The sequence below is a fragment of the Physella acuta genome, unplaced genomic scaffold (genome assembly GCF_028476545.2).
Source record: "Physella acuta isolate Inbredline_101_S28 unplaced genomic scaffold, ASM2847654v3 ptg000150l, whole genome shotgun sequence".
Lineage (NCBI taxonomy): Eukaryota > Metazoa > Mollusca > Gastropoda > Physidae > Physella > Physella acuta.
In genome coordinates, this window is record NW_026731669.1 from 61066 (window position 1) to 84702 (window position 23637).

Here is a 23637-nt window from a genome sequence, read left to right on the forward strand (position 1 = left end):
AATATAAATGTCAGTAGTGGTACAGTAATATAGCCCTTCATTAAGTCTACATCACCAAGTTAAACAGTCCTTGTCATTAGCAGCACGGGGTTTGAATGCCGCGGACAGGGGTACAACTACCCGGAGTCCTAGAGGTCACATGACATGGGAACACGGGGAACATCGATCACAGAAGAGCATAATAATAATCATTAAAAAAGTTTTAAAAACCCACGTTTTCTGATTGAACTAAAAAGTAGAAAATAAATACTATACATCACAATAATGCAAGCGATCACTCTACTATAAGCGATGAAAAACGTGGGGCGCCGAAGTAAAAGTTATATTACTATTGATTAGATAATACTATTGACTTTTATTAGGGAGCTTGTCGAGAGTCAACAGTATTAGAAACTGTAAGAAAATCACGGCGCCCCACGTTTTTCATCGCTTATAGTAGAGTGATCGCTTGCATTATTGTGATGTATAGTATTTATTTTCTACTTTTTAGTTCAATCAGAAAACGTGGGTTTTTTAAAACTTTTTTAATGATTATTATTTTCTACTTTTTAGTCTTTGTCTGTTTGTTTGCATTGAAATCTTGCTATCGATTTTATCTTTTCACTTTTTTTTGGGTAAACGAAGACAACTCGTAAAAAGACAACTCGTAAAAAACGAGAGACCCTTTCTTCTTCGGTCTCAATCGCAAGTGAATGATTGTCAGAGGTTAGTTGATAGCGGTTAGGACGAGGGCTGGTTACTGACTAGAACACATAGATTTGAACCCGTGTCGAGTGGGATAGCAATCGTGTGCCCAACCACTCGACCATATCGTCTCCCCCAAACTGGCCACCAGTGGTAATAGTTACCTCCTGTAAGTTCAAAGTCGGTTCAAACTAAATTATCTGCCCCTAAGCCTGTCGCGACGTAGGATCGTTCGCGTCACTGCGCGCCTGCAAGAGAGAGGCGAGCTACGCGTCGCTCGTTTTTTTTCTAATGGCTCGCAGAGGAGAATTATATATATAGATTATATAGCGGTCTAAAATGCTCAATAAAATGTTTCCATTGATCAATTTAGTAATAATAACAATTGAATATTCTATGGTCATCCAAAAGAAAGCTTCCCTGAAAATTTCAGCGCGCTAGCTAACTGGGAAGTGCTAGAAATTTCGATCGCAAGATTTGATTGGAAAAACAAACAAACAGAGAAAGCAAGTTAAAGAAAACGTGGGAAAAATACATCAACAGTTGCGGTCCCACAGGGGCCGCAACCAAATAAATTACAATATATTCCCCCTCTGATTCGTAATCCGTGGTAGGTGTTTCATGTTATAAAAATATATGCCACGTACATATACGATAACCACATTACAATGTAAAACCTAACAATACGTCAAATCAATGCCTACAAAACAATACACTTTACCCAACACAATTTGCACATATCATAAGGCACTCAGTAAACTTTGCGAGAGGAGAAAATTAAAACGAACATTAACTTAAAATTTTATTTTCCTTTTTTTAGTGAATCGAGTGGCAGCTATATTATGCTGTAACTTGTCATGTTGACATCTCTAATATCTTATAGAAATAAATGCACTCTAAGATTGTGGTATATGTAATTTAAAATTATTGAAATTAAATTTTTATAAAACAATAAACTTATTTGTTAATGAAACAAACAAGTCAAGCAGACCTGTCGAAACTTGTGTCTAAATAAAGATTTACAGGAATACTAAAATCAGGATGCTGTAAATTCGGAGGAGAGAATAGTGTACAAAAAATATTAGTAACGCAGTGAGAAAATATATAACACTTTTGGGAATTCCCAAAAACCAACCAAATCTGGTTAAGTGACGTTGATGTTGGGTGTGTATTCTTGTACTTTCTATCTGAAAAAAAATATAACTTGGAGATTTATGCTTTTCTAAATTTATCTACAAGTACCATATCGACATTTTCTAACTTTACACATATTTTGCCCCTATTAACAATGTAGTTATGTGCTTATCTTGAGACGGTTGTAGAAACTAGCCCTGGGCCGATTGTATGGAAGCCACTTGTTGGCTTACTATGTCCTAGTAGGACTGTGGGCTACTAGTGAACGTATTTCATTTTTTGTAAGCTTGTATTAAGAAAACGTATACATGAATGTAGTAGCAAGAAGATAAATTATCCGTTGCTTTATTTAACTCTCATCGTCACATGTAAGTTTCTAATGTTTCACAACAGGCCAGCTCTACCTAACATCGAGAAGAATAGTTTCTAAAAATAGTTCAAACATCCGGGTTGTTGAGCTAAACGTTTGTACACGTCACGTACGCCACATTATGTGGTGAGTAATCTCTGTTTGATTGCACAAAAATGAAATTCCCGAATATAATAGAAAAAAAATCTCGAGTTCGAATCCGTGTTCAAGTCGGTCCACCTAGCTCTGATGGGTACCTAACTAACGTTAGGGTATGTAAAGGCGGCTGGAGATAGTGCTGACCACACTATCTCTTTATAAACTTTATATGCCGAGGTCACAGAAACTAGTGAACTCTACCTCGTACTACAAATTTTTAAAATATTTCTTTATACTGAACACTAATTCAGTCTGTCAAATCTCTTACCACATTTACAATCACTAAACGTTTCTTATGTTGCTTTCCAGGTTTTGTTTTTTTTTCCAGCCCTTATTATACATAAGCTTGAAATATTTAAATAGCTTTTACACGTCAGTATTTAAAAATAGCAGGAAAAATGAGTCACTCCAGCTCTATTTAGAAGGGTTTTTTTTGGAATTGGTTTGTAGGCGTATAGAAGCGAGAATACAGCAGTTTACTATGGACTGATGTTACCGAGGAGAGGACTGAATGGTTTGGAAGATTGACGTTCTGGTCTCATGAAACTAGAAGAAGTCTATACACTCTTTTGCATAAAAGGTAGGCTACACATGAATAGAACAAAAATATAAAATAGGAGTGAAAGTATAAACTTCAGGAATATTTGATTGGGTAATAATCTACGGTAAATTAAAATGAATGCTTCAGATGAAAATTTATCGACAATAAGAATGTTTGAAAGTTTGACAGTTTGTAGACTATTTGATAACCAAGCCCTATGTTAATATGACTAGATTATGTGGACTTTATTAAACTGTGCGCAGCTGGACACTTGGCAAAAGGGAAGTAAGTTTGTACCAGGGGCGAAACTACAGTGCCGCCAGACCCCGCAATGCAATAATTTTTTTATAGTTAAAAATAATTTTCTTGCATTTTTGACTTGACGGTAAAAGCTTTTGTAAATAACAAACAGATCTACTGTAGCAGTAATGTTATACAGTTGCTAACACATGCTGTTGTGTAAAAAAAATATATGCCTTAGCTGTAGTGTGAAAGATAGGCAAACTTTCAAAACACTTCCATGGCTTATTTCCCTTTTTTAAATAGTTAAATAGGGGTGCTCCTAAGCTCCTTTTAATATATTGGTACTAAACAAATTAAAAAGCAATAACTTTTCTTTATTATTATTTTTTAAGAAATGCATACTAAAGAATGACATAGCATAAAAAAAGAAATATATTTGAAACAAATAATATAAATTTAAAAAAGCATAAAAATAAACATAACACGAGAAACCATTATATATACAAAGCTTTCACGTTTTATATTCTTTTGACCAGCTAAAACTTAGCTGGTAGGCAGTATTACAGCAAACATTTTGAATAGACTAATTCTAAATCTTAAAAAGGAAAATCAATACAGACTAATGCACTCACACACATGACATGTTGTAATTTGTTTAAATATAAAAAAAAATTCAGGCTAGAAACGAGTATGCAATGTTTGTTTTATGTATATATATATATATATATATATATATATATATATATATATATATATATATATATATATATATATATATATATATATGGGGGCCCAGAATTATTCTTTTTGCGTGGAGGCCCTTTTTTTCTAGTTCCGCCACTGGTTTGTACTGGGTTTTCCCAACTGATTAATCAGCACATCCTGTTTTTACGTCCAACTCGCCTAGCCTTCCTCGCCTCTTGACCTACTTTTTAGATGAACCGCTGACAGCCGATCCGCTTAGACTACCATCAGCCAACACAACCCGATTACCCAAACAACGACGACAGTCATATATTCTACATTTGTAACGTTTTGTTAAATAATCGTAAGTCCGTTTCTTATACCTGGTACTTGTATTATAAAATATTTTACCATTGTTATAATTTAAAACTAAAACGTGTAAAATAAGTTTTCGTATATTATATATTAAAATTGTATGTAGGTGTTTAGCATATTAGCCAATGAGTTTTTATGGAAAAAGCATGTAGCCTATATTGACTGATTTTTCACTACATTGCCGTATGTAGAGAGCAAATCCTGCTTTTATCAGATGTCACCACTTGTTACCCTTTTCTTAATGGGATCTTAATAACCTCAGATACGATTAAAAGTAATTCGCAATAGAATCTGATCGCATGAGGCCAAAAAATCTGTCAAATAAGCTGCAATAGAGAATATAATTTTGTCTTGCAAAATTCATTTTTACTTTCTCGTTTAGATAGTATAGAGGAAGCATTGTAATATCATGCACAAAAATCACTTGAAATTTCGACAGCTTTTAACGTTTCACTCCATAGTACTTCATCATACATGGATTATATGGGACTTATTTTCTCTCTATAATATATATATATATATATATATATATATATATATATATATATATATATTCTAAATCCAGATTTATCGTACGTGTAATCGTGTCGGATTATTTATATCTTAATCAATTTGTGAATACTCCTTCATTGATTCAATGGCTAATTTGAGAATCAACCGTAGATTCAATACGATTTTTTTTTACATTTATCGAAACACTGATTTAAGCATACCGCTGCCGTACATAAACCATAGGAACTAAAATAAATATGTGCATGGTGTAAGTTATCAACAGGTGCGATATAATTGTATAATACCGTTTACGAAATATATTACACATGCTAATACAACTAAAAAAAAACTTGACTACTTGTAAACTAATTTTACATCGCCCGAACTCCATTATTTGATAGTATCTCCTACCCTCTCTGTCTGCTTGTATCACCTACACTCTCTGTCTCCTACTATTACCTAAACTCTTTATCTCCTAGTATTAATAACACTGCCACTTACACTCTTTATTCTCTACTATCATCAAAACTCAATGTCCACGATTACTACCTAAACTACCTGTAAACCAATATTATCCACTAAATATTTATGTACAAAATACATCTGTTTAATTCGATTTTTCTTAAATGATATTACGTCTGCCGATTGACACAAAATGGTCTCAGTAAGATAACTGGTACAAACATGCACAGCAAAGAAAAGTGACTAGCCCAAGTAGTGATACTTGTAGAAGGGGGGGGGGAAGGGGAAGAGAGGGTAGTAGCGAATTCACAAATTATGAATTACTGAAAAGTAGCAAATAAAACAACTAAATAGCCGCGTATATTTACGGCGCGGGTCAGCTCGAATATATAAATATATAACACTTCGGGAGATGGCACCTCGGGATATAGACATGACACTTGCGTAGCGGTTGTAACTTATTTTTAGTACATAGATCATTCTTTGTTTTATACGTGTAACGTTTTCATCAAAAGACAAATTATGAATTACTGAAAAGTAGCAAATAAAACAACTAAATAGCCGCGTATATTTACGGCGCGGGTCAGCTCGAATATATAAATATATAACACTTCGGGAGATGGCACCTCGGGATATAGACATGACACTTGCGTAGCGGTTGTAACTTATTTTTAGTACATAGATCATTCTTTGTTTTATACGTGTAACGTTTTCATCAAAAGACAAAGCTACGAAGTATTTGTAATTGATTTTAATTATTTTTCTGCATTTTCCTAATGCGATTATGAGCTTGCTTAAAATACTGTCATCACAGTAAGAAGCTAATAGAAAACTGCTGGCTTAATTATAATAATTAAGGAGGTAAAGATAATGCATTATGTATTTCCTTGATATAGGCCTTGTGGGCCTTATAAATCATCCACATATACATATACATATCTATATATATATATATATATATATATATATATATATATATATATATATATATATATATATATATGTTTTTTTTTATATTTATCAGTTTTATATATAAAACTGATAAATATAAAAAAACATATATATATATATATATATATATATATATATATATATATATATATATATATATATATATATATATATATACATTTATTTATTTATTTATTTATAATTGTATGTATGAGTAATTATTTAAAAAAAAACGTTTTGCTACATTGATCACTGAAAGTTTGTTTGGACATTTAAAAAAAAAACTCTTGAGTTGTGTGTGATTAGTTCAACACTTATCAGCTTATAGCCTCAGGGAATTTGCGACAATACAAGCGTTTCTTTAAATTATCTTACAATAATAGCCTATAAATGTTAAGGTTTTCTAAAATGCATCCTACTTTCGTACGACACGTGATGTTAATTATTAAGGTACTCGCTGTCGTTTGCTAAAATCGGGTACTTCAATATAATAAAGATGTGTATCCTATCTTTTACGTCGTATTCTCTTTACTTTAGAAAACGTGACACAAATAGATCACATGTTATTTAACCAATGCGTTGTCTTAAATTCCCATACATAAGTAATAGCGGGGAAATCAGACGACCGGGACATTTTATAGGTTATAAATAGAATTTCGTAGTACCTGACTGGACGGCCATTTTGAAAACATTTTTATTCGCAGCTGTTGTTGTTGATGTCTTACTTTATAAGTCTTTATAATAAAGGTCTATATTTATAGCCGTATTAATTGGGGTCATTGTATTAAAAACACAACTGAAAGAAAATTAAAGAAATTAAGAACAGCTATTTTCTAAGTGGTTAATCTATATTTAGTTACGTTAAGACCAGTGCTTCTTCCAGACTTTTTCCTCCGGGGGGGGGGGGGGGGACACTTGAAATTTTCGGGGTGGTGGAGGGGAGGGCGGTAGACTTTCTTCGGGGGGGGGGGGCGCGGACACTGTTAAAAGTAGGCCTATATATTTTCTATATAAATTATATAAATTTCATTTCGTTCGGGGGGGGGGGGGGGGGGGTGGGGGCGGTAGAATTTTTTTTTGGGGGGGGGGGGGAGTGTGTGTCTTGTTGTGTTATTGTACTTCAATCAGCAGCTTATATGCGACCATTGAAGGGGTAGGACTTGACAAAATTATGTGGTCAACACTGAATTTGCAGTAAACTGACTTATAGAGAAAGCGATGCCGTTAAAATATACAGCCAGTTTTAACCGTATCTCTGATCTTAATGGGAAAGTTTCAGTGTAAGAAGTTACTTGTTTGGGAATATTTGTACTTTAACCACCTGACGACCTCATATATAGGCTCCTATCATACTTCTGAGGTAGTTAAAGGGGTGGGGGGTGGAGGGGGGTGGGGAGAGGCTTGACTGAGTGGGAACTTTTCACATCCCCCCCCCCCCTCTATCAACCCCCTAGAGATGCTTGAAAGTACCCTAATGTTTTCTAGTTTTTAGCATTGATGATCCATGTGCCAGAAGGGATGATACAACATTTAACTATAATACATAAATAATTATTAAAATATTTAGCCTTTATAAAATAGTTGAAACAAAACATTCTAGATACGAGATACACATTATGGCCATATATACGACTACAATTATATCTAACATTTATTCAATATTTAATAGTAGACATACAGGTTAACGACTAACTGAATTCAACACACAATTATCAGTAGATTTAAAATGAGGCAATTAAAACTTGTAAAATCGACGCCCAAAAAGTAATCGAGTACTAAATCGAGCATCAATAACGTTAGGTTTAGATTATGCAAAATTAATAAATAAAAATAATTTATGTTTTGTAGATAGCTTTTATGTCTGGCATTTATTTATCGAATAATCTTATTTTGCAATCAAAACTTGAGTAGTTATATCTATAACTTGATAGTGTTCGTATCTTTTTATCGATACTATAATATTTACCAAAATAAATATCATTTGTAGCAGACGTTCGCACTTCCTTGGTCGCCCGTTTTGTTAATGGACCTGCTTTCAACTCTAGAATCTAGACACTAGGTTTAGACCGACTTAAAAATAAAATTCACAGCAGATCTCATAGTCTCATCTGAGTAATAGATTCTACGGATCAGTTAGGTAACCATTTAAATAATTTTATAAATTGATCGAGCCCAAATAGAGCTATGTTGTTTTTTTTTAAATTCTAGATTCTCTAGATTCTAGATCTAGAATCTAGATATTATCTGTAATAGATTGAGATAATTGTGAGGTCAAGGGAACTCACTCTTCTGTATTAGTATTATATTTATATTGTTATCTTGAGTGATGTCCCTTGTGCATTGTACTTCCGTCCCTTTCCGGTTAACAAATAAAGCTGTTTACATGCTCATGGCTTCTGTCTCCCTTGTATCCATAATCCACCTCATTTGGCGACGAGGATAAAGATCTACTAGAAAGAGCACCTAATTACGCAAAAAAGAGGTTTGCTAGAGCTTATTAGCTAAGTATTTCTAGAATAATGGCGCTGTATGGCCAAATAAATCAATTTGATTCGAATGATGAAATCATTCAGGATTACCTAGATAGGTTAAGCTTTTACCTTGAAGCAAACAACGTGACGATAGAAGCCAAAAAGAGAGCTATTTTGTTAACAGTCATAGGGCCTCAACAATTTAGGCTACTAAAAGACTTATGCGCACCAGCTAGTCTAACTACCAAGAGCTTTAACGAGCTGAGCAAATTGCTAACAGACCACCATGCACCTACCCCATCAAAGTTTTTATGTCGAGCTAGATTTGACAGTAGGACTCGTCAACCAAACGAGTCAATATCAGAATATGTTGCTGCTTTACGTCATTTAAGTGAATTTTGTGAATTCGGAGACACGCTGTCTGACAGATTATGTGAAAAGTTTGTGACAGGTGTAAACAGCCCTGATATTCAAAGAAAGTTGCTGCTCGAGTCAGATCTAACATTAGAAAAAGCAATACAACTTGCAACTTCATTCCAGCAGTCATCTGATGCGGCGAGATCTTTAGCACCTTCAGAGATCCATGCAGTAAACAGCAGGTTAGTCAACAAACATCAACCCCAACAGAGCATTCCAACTTATGCTAAACAGCCTGCACGTTTAAAGCCTAGATCTAAATCTAGTAATAATTATCAAAAATGTCATCGATGCAAAGGTCCCCATGCATCTCATCGGTGCAAGTTCAAGTCTGCAACTTGTTATAAGTGCAGTAAGCAAGGTCACATTGCCAAGGCCTGCTTTGCAAAGTCTTCGTCTGTTGCTAAATCTAGCCAGTCAAGACAGTACCGCAACCAAAGGCAGCACTATGTTAACTCTCACCAAGACTACCTAACCCAACCAATGAACCACTCTACCTGTGAAAATGCTCAAACTGATTCGCAGCCGGATTTCAACCTATTCTCTGTGAAATCAATAAGTCATGCTCCCATCAGTGTACAAGTTAATATCAACGGTAAGAGCATCAGCTTCCAACTTGACACTGGAGCATCTCTAACAGTCATCACAAAGAAAGATTTTGACGCTGTCACAGGAGGATCAGTGTCTCTACAGCCGTGTCACAAGTGTCTAACAACATACACTGGTGACAATGTTCCGGTAATAGGAGAGTGTATGGTTCATGTAAGTTATAATGGTCAAAGTGTTAAACTTCCTCTTATTGTGGTTGAAGGAAATGGACCGCCATTACTAGGTAGGAACTGGTTAAGTGATCTTAAGTTAAATTGGGAGAGTATTTGTTCATTGAAGAATGTAAAAGAATCTAGTCTTACTTCACTAGATAGAGTTATATCTGAAAATAAATGTGTTTTTAGTAATCCAGGATTACTAAATGATAGAACAGTGAAGTTAAGCATTAAAGACACAAATCCAAGATACTGCAAAGCTAGAGTTCCACCTTATGCAATGAGGAATAAAATTGAAAATGAGCTAAGTAGATTGGAATCTAATGGCATCATAAAGAAGGTAGACTATTCCGATTGGGCGTCGCCCATTGTGCCAGTGTTAAAGAAGGATGGTTCTATAAGAATTTGTGGAGATTATAAAACTATACTGAATAAGCAAATAGAGCTAAATAGGTACCCTATACCTAACATTGAGGAAATCTCTTTGAATTTGGCAGGAGGAGACAAATTCACTGAATTAGACTTTAGTCATACTTACCAATATGAAAGACTATGTTTTGGCATATCATCTAGCCCTGGAATTTTCCAAGCTGTCATGGACAGTATTTTTAAGGATATTCCAAATGTTTGTGTGTACTTTGACAATGTGTACATAACTGGTAAGAATGACACTGAACATCTTAAAACACTTGATAAAGTATTGAAAATTGTTGGTGAAAAAGGTTTAAAGATAAACAAAGATAAATGTCAATTCATGTTGACAGAAATTAGTTTTCTTGGTTATATATTGAGCAAACAAGGCATCAGACCTCAACCTGAGAAAACAAAAGCCATTAAAGAAGCACCCAAACCTGAAAATACCCAACAATTAAGAGCTTTTTTTGGGCTTAATAAATTACTATGCAAAGTTCATAGGAAATCTGTCTGGTAAACTATCACCACTGTACAAGCTGCTACAGAAAAATGCAACTTGGCACTGGGGTAAACAACAAGATACTGCTTTTAATACAGCAAAAGAGGCTTTGTCTTCTGACACCTTACTAACTCACTATGACCCAGGGAAAAGACTTATATTAACATGTGATGCTTCACCAGATGGTGTAGGAGCAGTCTTGTCCCACATGGATGAGAAGGGTGACAGACCCATTGCTTTTGCCAGTAGATCTTTGAACCAGGCTGAGAAAAATTATTCTCAGTTAGATAGGGAAGGCTTAGGCATCATTTTTGGTGTTAAGAAATTTCATAAGTTTCTGTTTGGTAGGAAGTTCACCATCTTTACAGATCATAAACCATTGCTAGGTTTATTTGGAGAAAACAAAACCCTACCTGAGCATGCCTCACCAAGAATTCAAAGATGGGCTATCACATTAACTGTATACAATTATGAATTGAAATACAAACCGGGATCTGAGAATAGTGCAGATAGTCTGAGTAGATTACCTTTAAAAAACCAAAGCCTGAGCTATGTACCAGAAGATGTATTTGTTCTCTTCACTATCATGGATAACTCCAATATAAATGTGAATGATATTAAGAGAGAAACACAAAAAGATGAGTGCTTAATAAAAGTATATGAGCACTGTATGAATGGTTGGCCTGAAGAGTCTGTGAATGATGACTTAAGGCCATATAAAATAAGAAAACTGGAATTAAGTCTAAAAGATGGAGAAGATGCAGTCCATTACCAGTCAGAGTTGCCTAAACAAAGTATTTGTAACTTAATAAATGATTATGGTGATATGGCAATTTCAAATGTTTTAAAGAGAATACATTAGTAAGAAGGAATGTGATCATCAAACAACTTTGCTAACATCATTAGCACTTACAGAAACTAAAAGAAACTAAAAGGGTAACATCAAAAGAAAAGAAAAAGGATTTTTGCCATTTAATACACCCACTTCAAATGCTGGATCACAGTTGCAAAGTGATATTGTCCAGGATATTACTTTTAAACAGTATTTTTGGTTACCAAAAAGTACTATCAGATTACCTGAGGAAATTGATCAATCAAAGAAATCTATGTCAGTCAAGGATCTGAATAATAGCATAATACTTTCAGATGCCAATTCAAAAAGTAAATCATGACAGAACACCCATTGAAAGAGAATTTGGTGTTAATAAGAATGTGTATCTAAGAAATTATGGGAGAAAGGAAAAATGGATACCAGGTCAAATTGTTCAATGTACAGGACCTGTGTCTTATAAAGTTAAAAATAACTTGTGCAGATAATAAGTGTGAATCTGTCAATCCCACCAAGTCTGATCAGTTCACACCAACTCAGTTTGTTCCACAACCAAGTTCTGTTGATATGAGTGAACCAAGTTGTCTGGAGTCAGAAAATGTAAATTCTGGAGTTAATGACTTAAATCCTAGACCTCCTGAGATAGAGAATCCAAATGGTCAGAATATTGATTCACCAAATCAAAAGCTACTGAGAAGGTCAAACGGGACAATCAAAGTCCCAAATAAGTTAGACCTATGATTTTAAAGGTCACAAGGACTTTGACATCATTGTTTTGTATCTTGATTATGTTGTGGCATATTGTGCATTGTTTGTAAGGATGTAATCTACCATAATGTTCATGTTACAATATAATTGGTGATTTTAGGATACTATCAATTGTTCTATTGAGAGATGTGTTATTGTGTTCTAAGGGTAAAGGGATGTAATAGATTGAGATAATTGTGAGGTCAAGGGAACTCACTCTTCTGTATTAGTATTATATTTATATTGTTATCTTGAGTGATGTCCCTTGTGCATTGTACTTCCGTCCCTTTTCGGTTAACAAATAAAGCTGTTTACATGCTCATGGCCAGTAGCGTACGCAGGGGGGGAGCAGGGGGAGCGGCCGCTCCCCCTCTGGCCATTTTCATCAAAGTGGCGCCTTTTTGAAGCTTTTTAAACAAAGTTTTAAACAATGATATTTGTAAAAAAATATTTTTGGTCGGCACATCTATGTAAATCACAAGATTTCTTTTCCCGCAGCAATTAAGCATTATTGTACTAGTCTAGTAGTGTCTACGTTTACAAAACGTATTAACAGCTGCACCAGTTTGCTATTCTAAAAATAACCATTACAATGCATTGCAATGTTTAAAAAACCTCTACGGTAGTACCACTTGGCAAGAGGGGTGTTAAGATTTGGGCAACAGTATAATGTATTTGCTTACGAATAATAGAATTAGAAAATATTATACATAAAACTTCACACATAATTACTTTATATATACAGTTTGAATCATGTGATTAATTTTTAAAAATTACAATACAGAAACAAATACAACTGATGTGGCACCTCTATTTAAATTTACTTATGAGCAAACTGCGTAGTGGTGGGGACATTTTGACAAGGTCAACCACGTCATCACGATAAAGAAGTAGTATTCTTACTGTTTGGGCGATAGTGATTACGATTACAAATTATATGAAACAGTTACAACCCCCCTCCCCCATGGACCCTTCTGTAAAAAAATTATAGTCATAATACCACTGCTATTTATTTAAATCTATTTCTGTAATATATATTTGTGTAATATATATGTATGGTTAGAACAGTCATCTAAAAACCGACGCTATGTTCACTTTGAGTTGGTCATCCCCCCCCCTCACCACACACCTCACCACCACAATTGTGTAGAGCGACATTAATGTCACACCTAGGTATACACTGGGTTGGATAATTGACCTAAAGTGAACGGACAGTGGTGAATGAAAGAAGTTGAACCCACCCCCCCCCCCCCCCACCTACCCCGAGCTGATCTGTTAAGTACATGTAGAGAAACTCTGAAATAGTACTCAAGTTATAGGCTTTTGAAAAATTCAAAGTAGAAAAAGTACCACTTCCGGTTATCGGAAATCGCTCAAAAGTTGATCAGGATCTACGATTTTGATAAAATATTTGATATGAAATTTCATCAACCTAGCTGTAACGGTACTCAAGTTATCGTGTTTACACACAGACAGACAGACACACTCACAGACATACGGACAAGATTGCAAAATTATGTTTTTCCGTATCAGTGAGGTGTAAAACGTCGAGGTTTGTAAAAATCTCGATTTTTTATTTTGCACGATTACAAGACTTTCTCTATACTTCGTATATACGAGAAAGTAAAAAAAATGATCTTTAAAGAACACAAAGAAGCAGTAGTTAAAAATATATGATCTGAAATAAAAAAACCTATATTTAGTTAAATGTCGGATGTTAAACCGAATGTTCCTCTACTTTATCGAAAAGCAAGGTTTTATACCAACTCTGATTTTAAAAACTTTCATTATGCTGTAATACTTTAGCACTTATGATGACGATATATTAAATTATGATTATAGACAAAAACATTTTGTAAACACGAATAGAATTAAATAATTTCATTATATTCTAAAGTAATTATTTATTTGTTTTGACATTTATAATTAAATGTGTAGATATATACATATTTATATTGAGAGAGTGATTATTTCCCCTATTTAGCTTGTCTTAAATAATTTCCCAGGAATTATTATGTAAAAAATTTATTTTACAAGAATTACAAAACAGATTGTGTTACGTTCATTGTTTTTGGCTGTAGTGTGTGTGTATATATATATATTTTGTTTAGATTGATACAATTTTTGTTTTGTCGGCCTACATTGTGTGTTTTTTCTTATTTCTTCAGAGTGCTACTTTCAATTTATTTTACATCATAGTGAAGTAATGACATACAGCTTGTATATGTATATATATATATATATATATATATATATATATATATATATATATATATATATATATATATATATATAATACACATATATAGAACATGTATCTATATATAATACACGTATATTGAACGTGTTAAAAATTCGGCGCCTTTTTTTGCTCTTTTCGCTCCCCCTACAACGAAAACCTGGATACGCCTCTGCTCATGGCTTCTGTCTCCGTTGTATCCATAATCTACAACTAGATCTAGAGTCTAGACTAGACTCTAGACAAGTGAGATCTATTCTAATTTCCAGACTCTAGCTAGCTAAATCTAGGATTCTAGGACTGACTAGATCTAGATCTAGACACTCTAGAATACTAGATATAGATCTAGATTTCTAGATCTAGATCTAGCTAGAGTGCTGCTAGAGTGCTAGAGTCTAGCTACTGCTAGAGAATCTAATCTAGAGTTTAAAAGTATGTTGAGTCTAGAGATATTTCTAGAATCTAGATCTAGACGTGTCTAGATCTAGATCTAGACGTGTCTAGCTAGATCTAGATCTAGATCTAGATTCTACTTTTCAGTTTTATATCAAAATCTAGATTATTAAGTCTAGATCTAGAGATATAGACTAGATCTACTCTAGATTTCTAGATCTGGATTCTAGAGATCCAGTTTCTAGATCTAGATTCTAGAGTTAGAGATCTAGCTAGAGTCTAGATCGAGATTTATAGATCTAGATCTAGAATTTAGATCTAGTATAATATAGCTAGATCTAGACATAGACTCCATGGCATAGAGCCAAGAGTTTTAGTCTTCTTAAGAGTAGTACTTAAGTAGACCTAGATTTAAATTAAATCTTAGGTAGTCTAGATCCAGGATCTAAATCTAGTACAGTAGTAATAGATATATCTAGATCTATATTATGTTTTAAATAGTTTATATTATAGTTATAGTATAAGTATAGGGACAATCTAGATCTGGAAAAGGATGATATATCTATTTAAAATCTATTCTAGATCTAGATTTATAATATCTATTCTATAGGCCCTACATCTAAGGCCTAGGGTATTCCTTATACTGCTATTCACAGCCGACTGTAAAAAGACACTCCGAACATCTAATGATATTGATCTACATCTAGAGTCTAAGAAAAGGGTGGAGGTTAACATTTAGGTTTTAGATCCATAATTTGACCAATAATTATAAAATAAAAATAATGCAAAGAATATAATCATTGAACCAAGTAAATTTAAGTAAATTAGGCTATAACAAATAGAAGTATGAAGCCGTACCATTTTAAGCAGTAAAAAAATTATCTTAAAGTATTTAGTATGAAGTCTGTAAGAAGACCTTTTTGGGATTAATAGAGGAGTATTTTCAATTGTTATGTAAATTTTTTGTTTTAATAATTAACTATATGCTATAGGACCATAAATAAGTAGATCTACAACAAATATGAAACTATAAAGGACAAACTGTTTATCTTTCAAAAGTTAATGTTTTTACATTTTATTAAGACCTAAGAATTCATTTGAAATAGATTCTACTAATCTTTTCTATGTGACTACTATTCTCTTTATATTCATAATAGTTCAAAACTAAATGTTATAACTGATTTTTATTAAGCTCATTAAAGATCCAGGCTAATTAGGTAACTTATTTGCTGTAATTACTACCAAACAAGATTCTTCTGAAAATATTTTTATTTAACCCTTTATTGCATGAATTATTGGTTTACTTGGTAAAATTTTTTTGACTTCATATTTCTACAGCAAATGGACTAACTTGAGATGTAGGGAATTTTTTTTTGAATAGATGATAAATATCACAACAATTTTGGTCGTTGCAATTCTGCAACTATGCGCAACGGTCAAACTTTTTATCCATAATAAGCAAAAAAAAAAATTTATATAGAATTGTTGATAGAAATGTAAATAACTTGTACAAATCATTTGAGAGTAACAATAGTAACATGTAAGCTTATTTATGATGAAAACAAAAGTAAAAACATGTACACTGAAAGAGAAAAAAACAACTGAAAAATTACATGAAGGTTTATTTAGTAAAAAATTTATTAGCATTTTTTTTGTTTGCTATACAACAAATAAAAACTTCTGTGCATTCTTGGTGCAGGACAACCTGCAACTAAATGATGAACTAAATGATATTGTCTATGTAAATCTTGAGCCCAACATATTGGGGAACACTCTGTAATAATGTCTGCTCAATATTAGCAACAGCACTTTGTCATCTTGCCCCTTTGTAGCTTTACCTGTATGCACTTCAAAATCTTGGATTATACAAGTTGTTGGACACAACAAAGACTTTGTAGCCCATCTATATGGCTTTCTATGGTTGTAGGTTGGACTGCTTTTGCCTACGATATGTGAATGGGTCAATTTGCTCATGAATACTTAGAATCTCAGATGGCATGGGGTTTGATAAGCACAGAATTCCGACATTGGTCAACTTCTGCCCTTTGAACATTGTTTGACAGGTGTAGCTTATTCTTAATCCACTCGAATCTATTGATGGTTATGTCTGTGACAGTAACACATTAGGTGACAAGGCACCAAGATCTTTGGTATCTAGGATTTTTTTTACAATGTTTATGTAAAACACAATTTCCAGGAGATGTTTTTGTTCATCTTTATCCAGTACTAGTGGATTGTTTATGTCCTGCTGAGGACATAGGTGTATATTATTCTTTATCCGCTTGAATCTGTTGATGGTCATGATGTATTGACCGTAACACATTTGGTCGCAAGTCTCCAATACACTCGGCATATATGAGTTTTTACAATGTTTATGTAATACACACAATTCCTAGGAAATGTTTTAGCTCATTCTTATCCAGTGCTAATGGATTGTTTGTCCTGTGGAGGACATTGTTTGACAGGTGCAGATTATTCTTATTCCGCTTGAATCTGTTGATGGTCATGACGTATGTGACCGTAACAAACTTGGTGGCAAGGCTCCAATACACTCAGCATTTAGGAATTTTTTACATTGTTTATGTAAAATCTAATTTCCAGGAATAATCTTTATCCAGTGCTAAAGGACTGTTGATGTCATGTTAGAGGACAGTACAGGTTGGATTGATACACAACTGTCCGAACACAGATTATCTATAAAGATGTTGTTGAAATAATCCAATGGCCGCCTCTGATGTTTGGCTTCTCTCCTAGGATCAGGAAATGGTGGAACATTTGCTGTATACTGGGACTGATCATTCTGTTGTTGCTAATGAAGACCTTGGTGTAGACAATTGAGAAGGTCCTGAGGAGTTTCATCATTTTTCGCAAATGGGCATACTCTATAGAAATAAATTTTGAGAACATTATTTGGTTATAAATTATGCAATAATTGTAAACAAAACAATAAATGCTTTACTAATCTACAATCAAACCTTTAAAGTATGCAAAAATAATGTTACCTTCAACTACGTCAGACAAAAGTGTGATCTGAACTTTTGGGCATGGGAATATTCTAAACTAATTAGATTAGGCAATGTATTTACAGAAGCTGTTGAGCATTTACATTGTGTATTTTTCTTGTTTCAATAAGTTACAGTTGCTGCATACTTAGTTCTGATGTGTTAATTGATATTGCTAATTACTATACAACACTCAATATAGTTATTAAATATAGTTGAGAAAAATTAACAGCAAATTATCTGATAAGCATATTAAGTCTATATGGTTTACAAAAAAATTGCAATTAAACTAAATATTGATTAGCTTAGATTTAACTTAAATTTGCTCTTCTACTTCTAGGCTCACACTTCTGACTTTAATTAAAATAAGTTATTTTTTTTTAAATAAACATTGATCAAAATTGTTTCCATGAGAATAATCAGATGCTTTTGTTTTTAGGTTTAGTGGACAATTGTGAGTGACAGCTGGTTGATATCCAAACATTTGTATAACAGTTAAGCAGGTAATTTTATTCTGCATTTTTAAGGTCTCATTTTCAAATAAAACACCTTCTTAAGAAAAATAAATAGTTGAAAATCGCAAATAATTTATTAAAATCTTTATCAAAAGCTAATATCAAATAAATAATAAGCTTATATGTGCTATGTTTATACCCAAAAAAATTATCAACAGTGTTTTTATTCGTGGTAAAAATTTTAAGTAGCTTTTTCACTATTTAGTAGAAACAAATCTATTTTAAATTACAATACTACATGTTTATTAAACTTGAGGAACTTTTATCTGCAGGTGTAAAGTTAATTCTGCACTTATTAAGCCCTAGTTATTATTTGATATTAATGATCTATTTTCATATCTACAGTAAAACAAACTATGAAAAACCAAAACAAAGGGACAGAAGGAAAATTGGAGCCATCAAGTACACCTGAAGGTAGAGCCAGATAAATGTTACATCATTCTTTTAACCAAATCTTTAAGTAATTTTGCTAATTTAAAATCTATTGTAGCATTTTTAGCATTCAAAAACTTTAAAAATCAACTCCTTAATAACCTTTATGTAATATCTATAAGTGTAAAAACAAATTGTTCAATACCCAATGAATTTGATGAAAATGTATTTTATTACACACATGACTTTGAACTTTGAGAGGGTATAATAACGCTGTAACTGTAAGAGTTTATCTCAGTAATGCAACATTTCTTGTCACTGTAATTATAAAGTAATGTATGTGTTAGTTTCTTATAATTTTATTTTAGATGTGCCATACTGTGAGAGCCCAAGTAAAGTTTTTAAAAGTGACCAAACAGGTGTCTTTATTCCAGGTGAGATATGATAAACATAAGACAACTCTAATCTAAACAATTATAAATCTGTGCTAGTATAAACACGTAGATGACTTTAGTACAGTAAATGTAAAGTTGATGAAATGAAGGACATGGTAAAAGTTTAATTTATACCTATATCAGTTTGCTAAATCAAGTGTTAGTGTAAACATAGTATAGCTAATCAAAATAATAATAGGTGCATTTTATATCAATGTCTAAATTTTTAGGCTGTTTAAGCAATCTGTTTCCCCTATTCCTGTAGGAAATCATGAAGCTGAGATGTGCTATGGAGGAGAAGCTGATCTACACAAACATGTTACTGGCTGTAAGAAGAATCCAGGTCACAAAGGTTTTATACCTCTTAAAGATTTCAACATAAATTACCTCCCTTCACGTTACCATGACGACGTGTTCATGTCTGAGACAATCAAAACAATGGCAGCCATAACTGTCCAGGTAAAGACTAAATTCACCAGTCTAGAGAGACCAGAGTTTTACCCAGGCACTAAAGTTCCATATCCATGTTATAATGACAGAGGAAGTCACGTGATGAGGTTAGGGACGGGGAGGGTGTATGAGGTGTTCAAGTACAGAGAGAGAAACAGATGGGGAACTTGTCGTTGTGCAAAGTGTCAAGTCTCTGCCACACCCAGCAAAGTGTGGGGGGAGGTTCTTGTGGTGACAGCCACACACGTGGTGTTTGATAACAGTGAGGCGAGACAGACCAGGTGTGTTTTAGGTTTTGATGACAATAAAAGTCCAGTGGTCAGTCTTGATGGCTGGGAGGTGAGGGGTGTGCCAGACATTGAGAGAGACTGGTGTAATATGGGTTATGTGACATGTGACTTAGAGTTGGTCGATGAACTGGACAAGATGTGTGAGCACTTTGATGATCTATGTAGGGAAGTAAGGAACAAATACAGTAGATTTGTTGATGTGGACAAGTTGACCGTTATAGTGTCACATCCTCATGGCTGTCCTAAACAGATCTCTGTTGGACAATGGACACACAAACATGAGAGATTTGGCAGGTGGACCAGGTACTGGTACACAACATGTACATGTCCAGGCTCCAGTGGAGCGACTGTCTACAGGCTGGGATATGACAGGTGGTTGTCTCGCCATCCCCACAGTGGAACAAACTCTGAAGGAAATTATAGTGGGGAGTGGAGGTACTGATGTAACTGTTAGTTCTCTCCCCTTGTCTACACAATGTATACAAACAAAATGGCGGAACCTTTCCCGTCCTTAAACTGTTTGTGTTAATACTTTCATGTCTTGTAAACATTTTATTACATTTAAATGATTAAAACACATGTTTTGATTGATACAAACCGTTTAAACGTTATAATTTGCATCTACCACAATGTATTTTAGGCACATTTCATGTTTATTGTTGTAAATATTATCTCTGTAACAAATGTCGGCAACATTGTTGTTTCAACCTTACCATGAATTGTATCTTTACATATTACATTTCATGCTATTTTTTTGTTTACAAAATTATTACATACTAGAAAATAAATGCCCAAAATAAAACTTATTTGTTTTGTTGTTAATTTCATTTTTATAGACTAATTAGAATTAGCAAATTGTTATCACACAACTTTTTCATACTGATGTTGGTATTACCGTCATGCTGTCGGCGGTTTTAAAACATTCCAAATGCAATGTAATTGTAATGACAAGGCCGACATGTATCCTATATAATGATAAAAACATGTCTAGTAATGATCAATGTCAATGAAGTGAAGTTCAAATAAACTTAACTGATACCAGACACATCAGTTAAGATCTACATCTTGTGTTGTCCTACTCCAATAGAAATGTTAAGTGAGATCGGAGTTTGTCGCTCTGATAAACTGACACTTGTGTAAACATTTTCTTTATTCTTATTTCTTCTAACTCCTTTCACCAACTGGTGATAGAACACTCGCATGTTGAAATGTAAGTCTCTCGTTGCTGAGTCCATCCAGCTCTAATGGGTTCCTGAGTTAATCGGGTAGTTTAAACGCGGCTGTGACGGCATAATTTAATTATGCCATTTTCAAAAAAAATTTTGACTCTATTTCATCTGCTAGATTGACCTTCACATTTTAAAGATAACGTAACTTCCTTAGATTTTATGGCAACTCTTGGTAAATATTTGTAACATTACAAACAATGATTAACGTGAACATAACCAACGGTTCATAATGAGCTCACAACATATTTAAAGATTGAACGGATATTTTTTATTTATAGAATAATTTTAGACTTATTTTGATACAACGGAAGTTGCTTAAATTTTGACAGAAAGCAGAGAATTATATTGTTTACTTACATGTGAAATGTCGTTTATCTATTTAAAACATTAATCAAGTTATATGCTTTTGAAAAAAAATGGTAGAATGTTCCACTATCTGTTACCGGAAATCGCTGAAAAGTTGATACAGAACTACAAATTTGATATAATACTTGTACATGAGATTTCATCCACCTAGCTATAACAGTATTCAAGTTATCGTGTATACAGACACACATACGCACACATAGACATGCGGACATAATTGCAAAGCCCAGTTTTTCCGATTCGATTTCGCATAGATATTATTTTTTGCGAGATAAAAATATGTCCCCTATACTTTGAATGTGATGAAGTACTGAGGTGTAAATCGATGAAAAGTGTCATTTGATTTTATGTGAACGATCATAATACTTCCTCTATACTCTGTATACGAGAAAATAAAAAGGAGTACAGTCTAAGGGAAGCAACAATGAAAATATTTTAAGAGAAAAGATTTTCATGATTATCTTTCTTTTTTTCCTGTAGTGTCAATAGTTTATGTCGTAAATCTCTCTATGCTTAACACAGGAATATATTAACCTCCATCGAATTATAGGGGCATTCATATATTGTATAAATTGTGTTCCATAAAATTACATCTTCTTAATGTATTTATTGTTTTGTTTTGTCTTTGGTCATTTACTATTGGTGCCTTTAGTTGGCGCTGTCCTGTAAGATCTGCACGAACAAAGTGTCATGGTCAAAAGGAAATAACAATGAAAATATTACACATTCAATAGAATTCCATGGTTGTCTTTCTTCATATTTATTTTCAGAGCCATAATTGTGTTGCCAACGTTATAGCTAACATTAATAAAAACAATACTAAAAGTGAGGCTACCGAATCAGCACCAATGAAGTCATCAACTTGTGTCGTTTAAACCTTACTAAAAGAATCTTAAAGTGGCTATTAATACAATAGTGTGAAGCTGGGTAGCCTACAAGGTGACAAGTTATTGTACACGGAATCAAGTGCACATACCTGTTCGGTTTCTTTGATACAAAACAAGGTATTTTAAAGTTTACAACTGAAATTTTAAACACAATTTTAACACGTTTTCTCTGCCGCCCACGTATTGATTTTAAAGTCCAGGCCAGCTTAAGATGATGTAACGGGCCTGTTAAGGGAATAAAGACAATATATATTAACATGCAGACAATAGAGAAAGCTCTATCAGAAAGAGAAAAAGACGTCAGACACGATTAGACAACTACATAAAACAAAATAGGACCGGCTCAGTGTACTAGTGTCAGTGGATGCAACACCGATGTAGATACAAAAGGAATCTCTAGGTGTGAGCTGTATGGCAAGGAATATGCATAGTAAAATTGTCTACCTTGTTTGTCAAGTAAATTGTTTGGATTGCTTCGATTTCCTGTGGCATGGCACTGTTCCTTATGATATGACACGTACGCATCCTTAAATACCTCGTTACACTGTGATACAACACAGTAAAATGCCCTCCATACAATACACTATACCCAACACGGCGTTTATTCCTACTAAAATAACGTTCGTTTTCTACAATATTTGCAACTTGGGAAAAAAGAATGTAATGGAATTGAAAAAAATAGTAAAAAGGCCGGTAAAAAAACATTGCTGCAATAATTTTATTATTTTTGTTTTAATCAAAATGTGTAGAGATTGTATGAACTACAAAAACTTTGTGTATGTGTGTGTATATGTGTGTGTGTATTTGTGTGAGTATGTTCTGTGTATCGAGCTACAGTTTGCATTTTTATCTCATCACTAGAGCTACGGCAACATCTATATTTAGCATCGATAACGTCTAACAAGGATAACGCACTTATCGGTTATTCCTAAACACCTGAAAAAGGTGTGTAGATCTATGTGTAGCACCACGCGAGATGTTTAGATCTATGTCTATCATAGTTCGAGGTGTGTAGATCTATGTCTATCATAGTTCGAGGTGTGTAGATTTATGTCTATCATAGTTCGAGGTGTGTAGATCTATGTGTATCATAGTTCGAGGTGTGTAGATTTATGTCTATCATAGTTCGAGGTGTGTAGATCTATGTCTATCATAGTTCGAGGTGTGTAGATTTATGTCTATCATAGTTCGAGGTGTGTAGATCTATGTGTATCATTGCTCGAGGTGTGTAGATCTATGTGGATA

At 33.7% G+C, this 23637-nt stretch overlaps 1 protein-coding gene across 3 annotated transcripts; it reads left to right on the forward strand.

Annotated features, from left to right (window-relative positions):
• Window positions 1-2787: 2787 nt before the first annotated feature.
• On the forward strand, window positions 2788-20697 carry LOC131935598 (uncharacterized). 3 transcript variants are annotated; one of them, XM_059292086.1, is made up of 6 exons: window positions 2788-2906; window positions 4047-4158; window positions 18289-18352; window positions 18710-18778; window positions 19105-19170; window positions 19436-20697. In XM_059292086.1, the coding sequence occupies exons 4-6, from the start codon at window positions 18721-18723 to the stop codon at window positions 20350-20352; spliced, it is 1041 nt and encodes a 346-aa protein (XP_059148069.1). In that variant the 5' UTR covers window positions 2788-2906; window positions 4047-4158; window positions 18289-18352; window positions 18710-18720; the 3' UTR covers window positions 20353-20697. The 3 variants fall into 3 exon arrangements, with proteins under 3 accessions (XP_059148069.1, XP_059148071.1, XP_059148070.1); XM_059292088.1 differs by lacking the exon at window positions 4047-4158 and having other exon boundaries at window positions 2812-2906; XM_059292087.1 differs by lacking the exons at window positions 2788-2906; window positions 4047-4158 and adding an exon at window positions 8132-8211.
• The last annotated feature ends 2940 nt before the right edge of the window (window positions 20698-23637 follow it).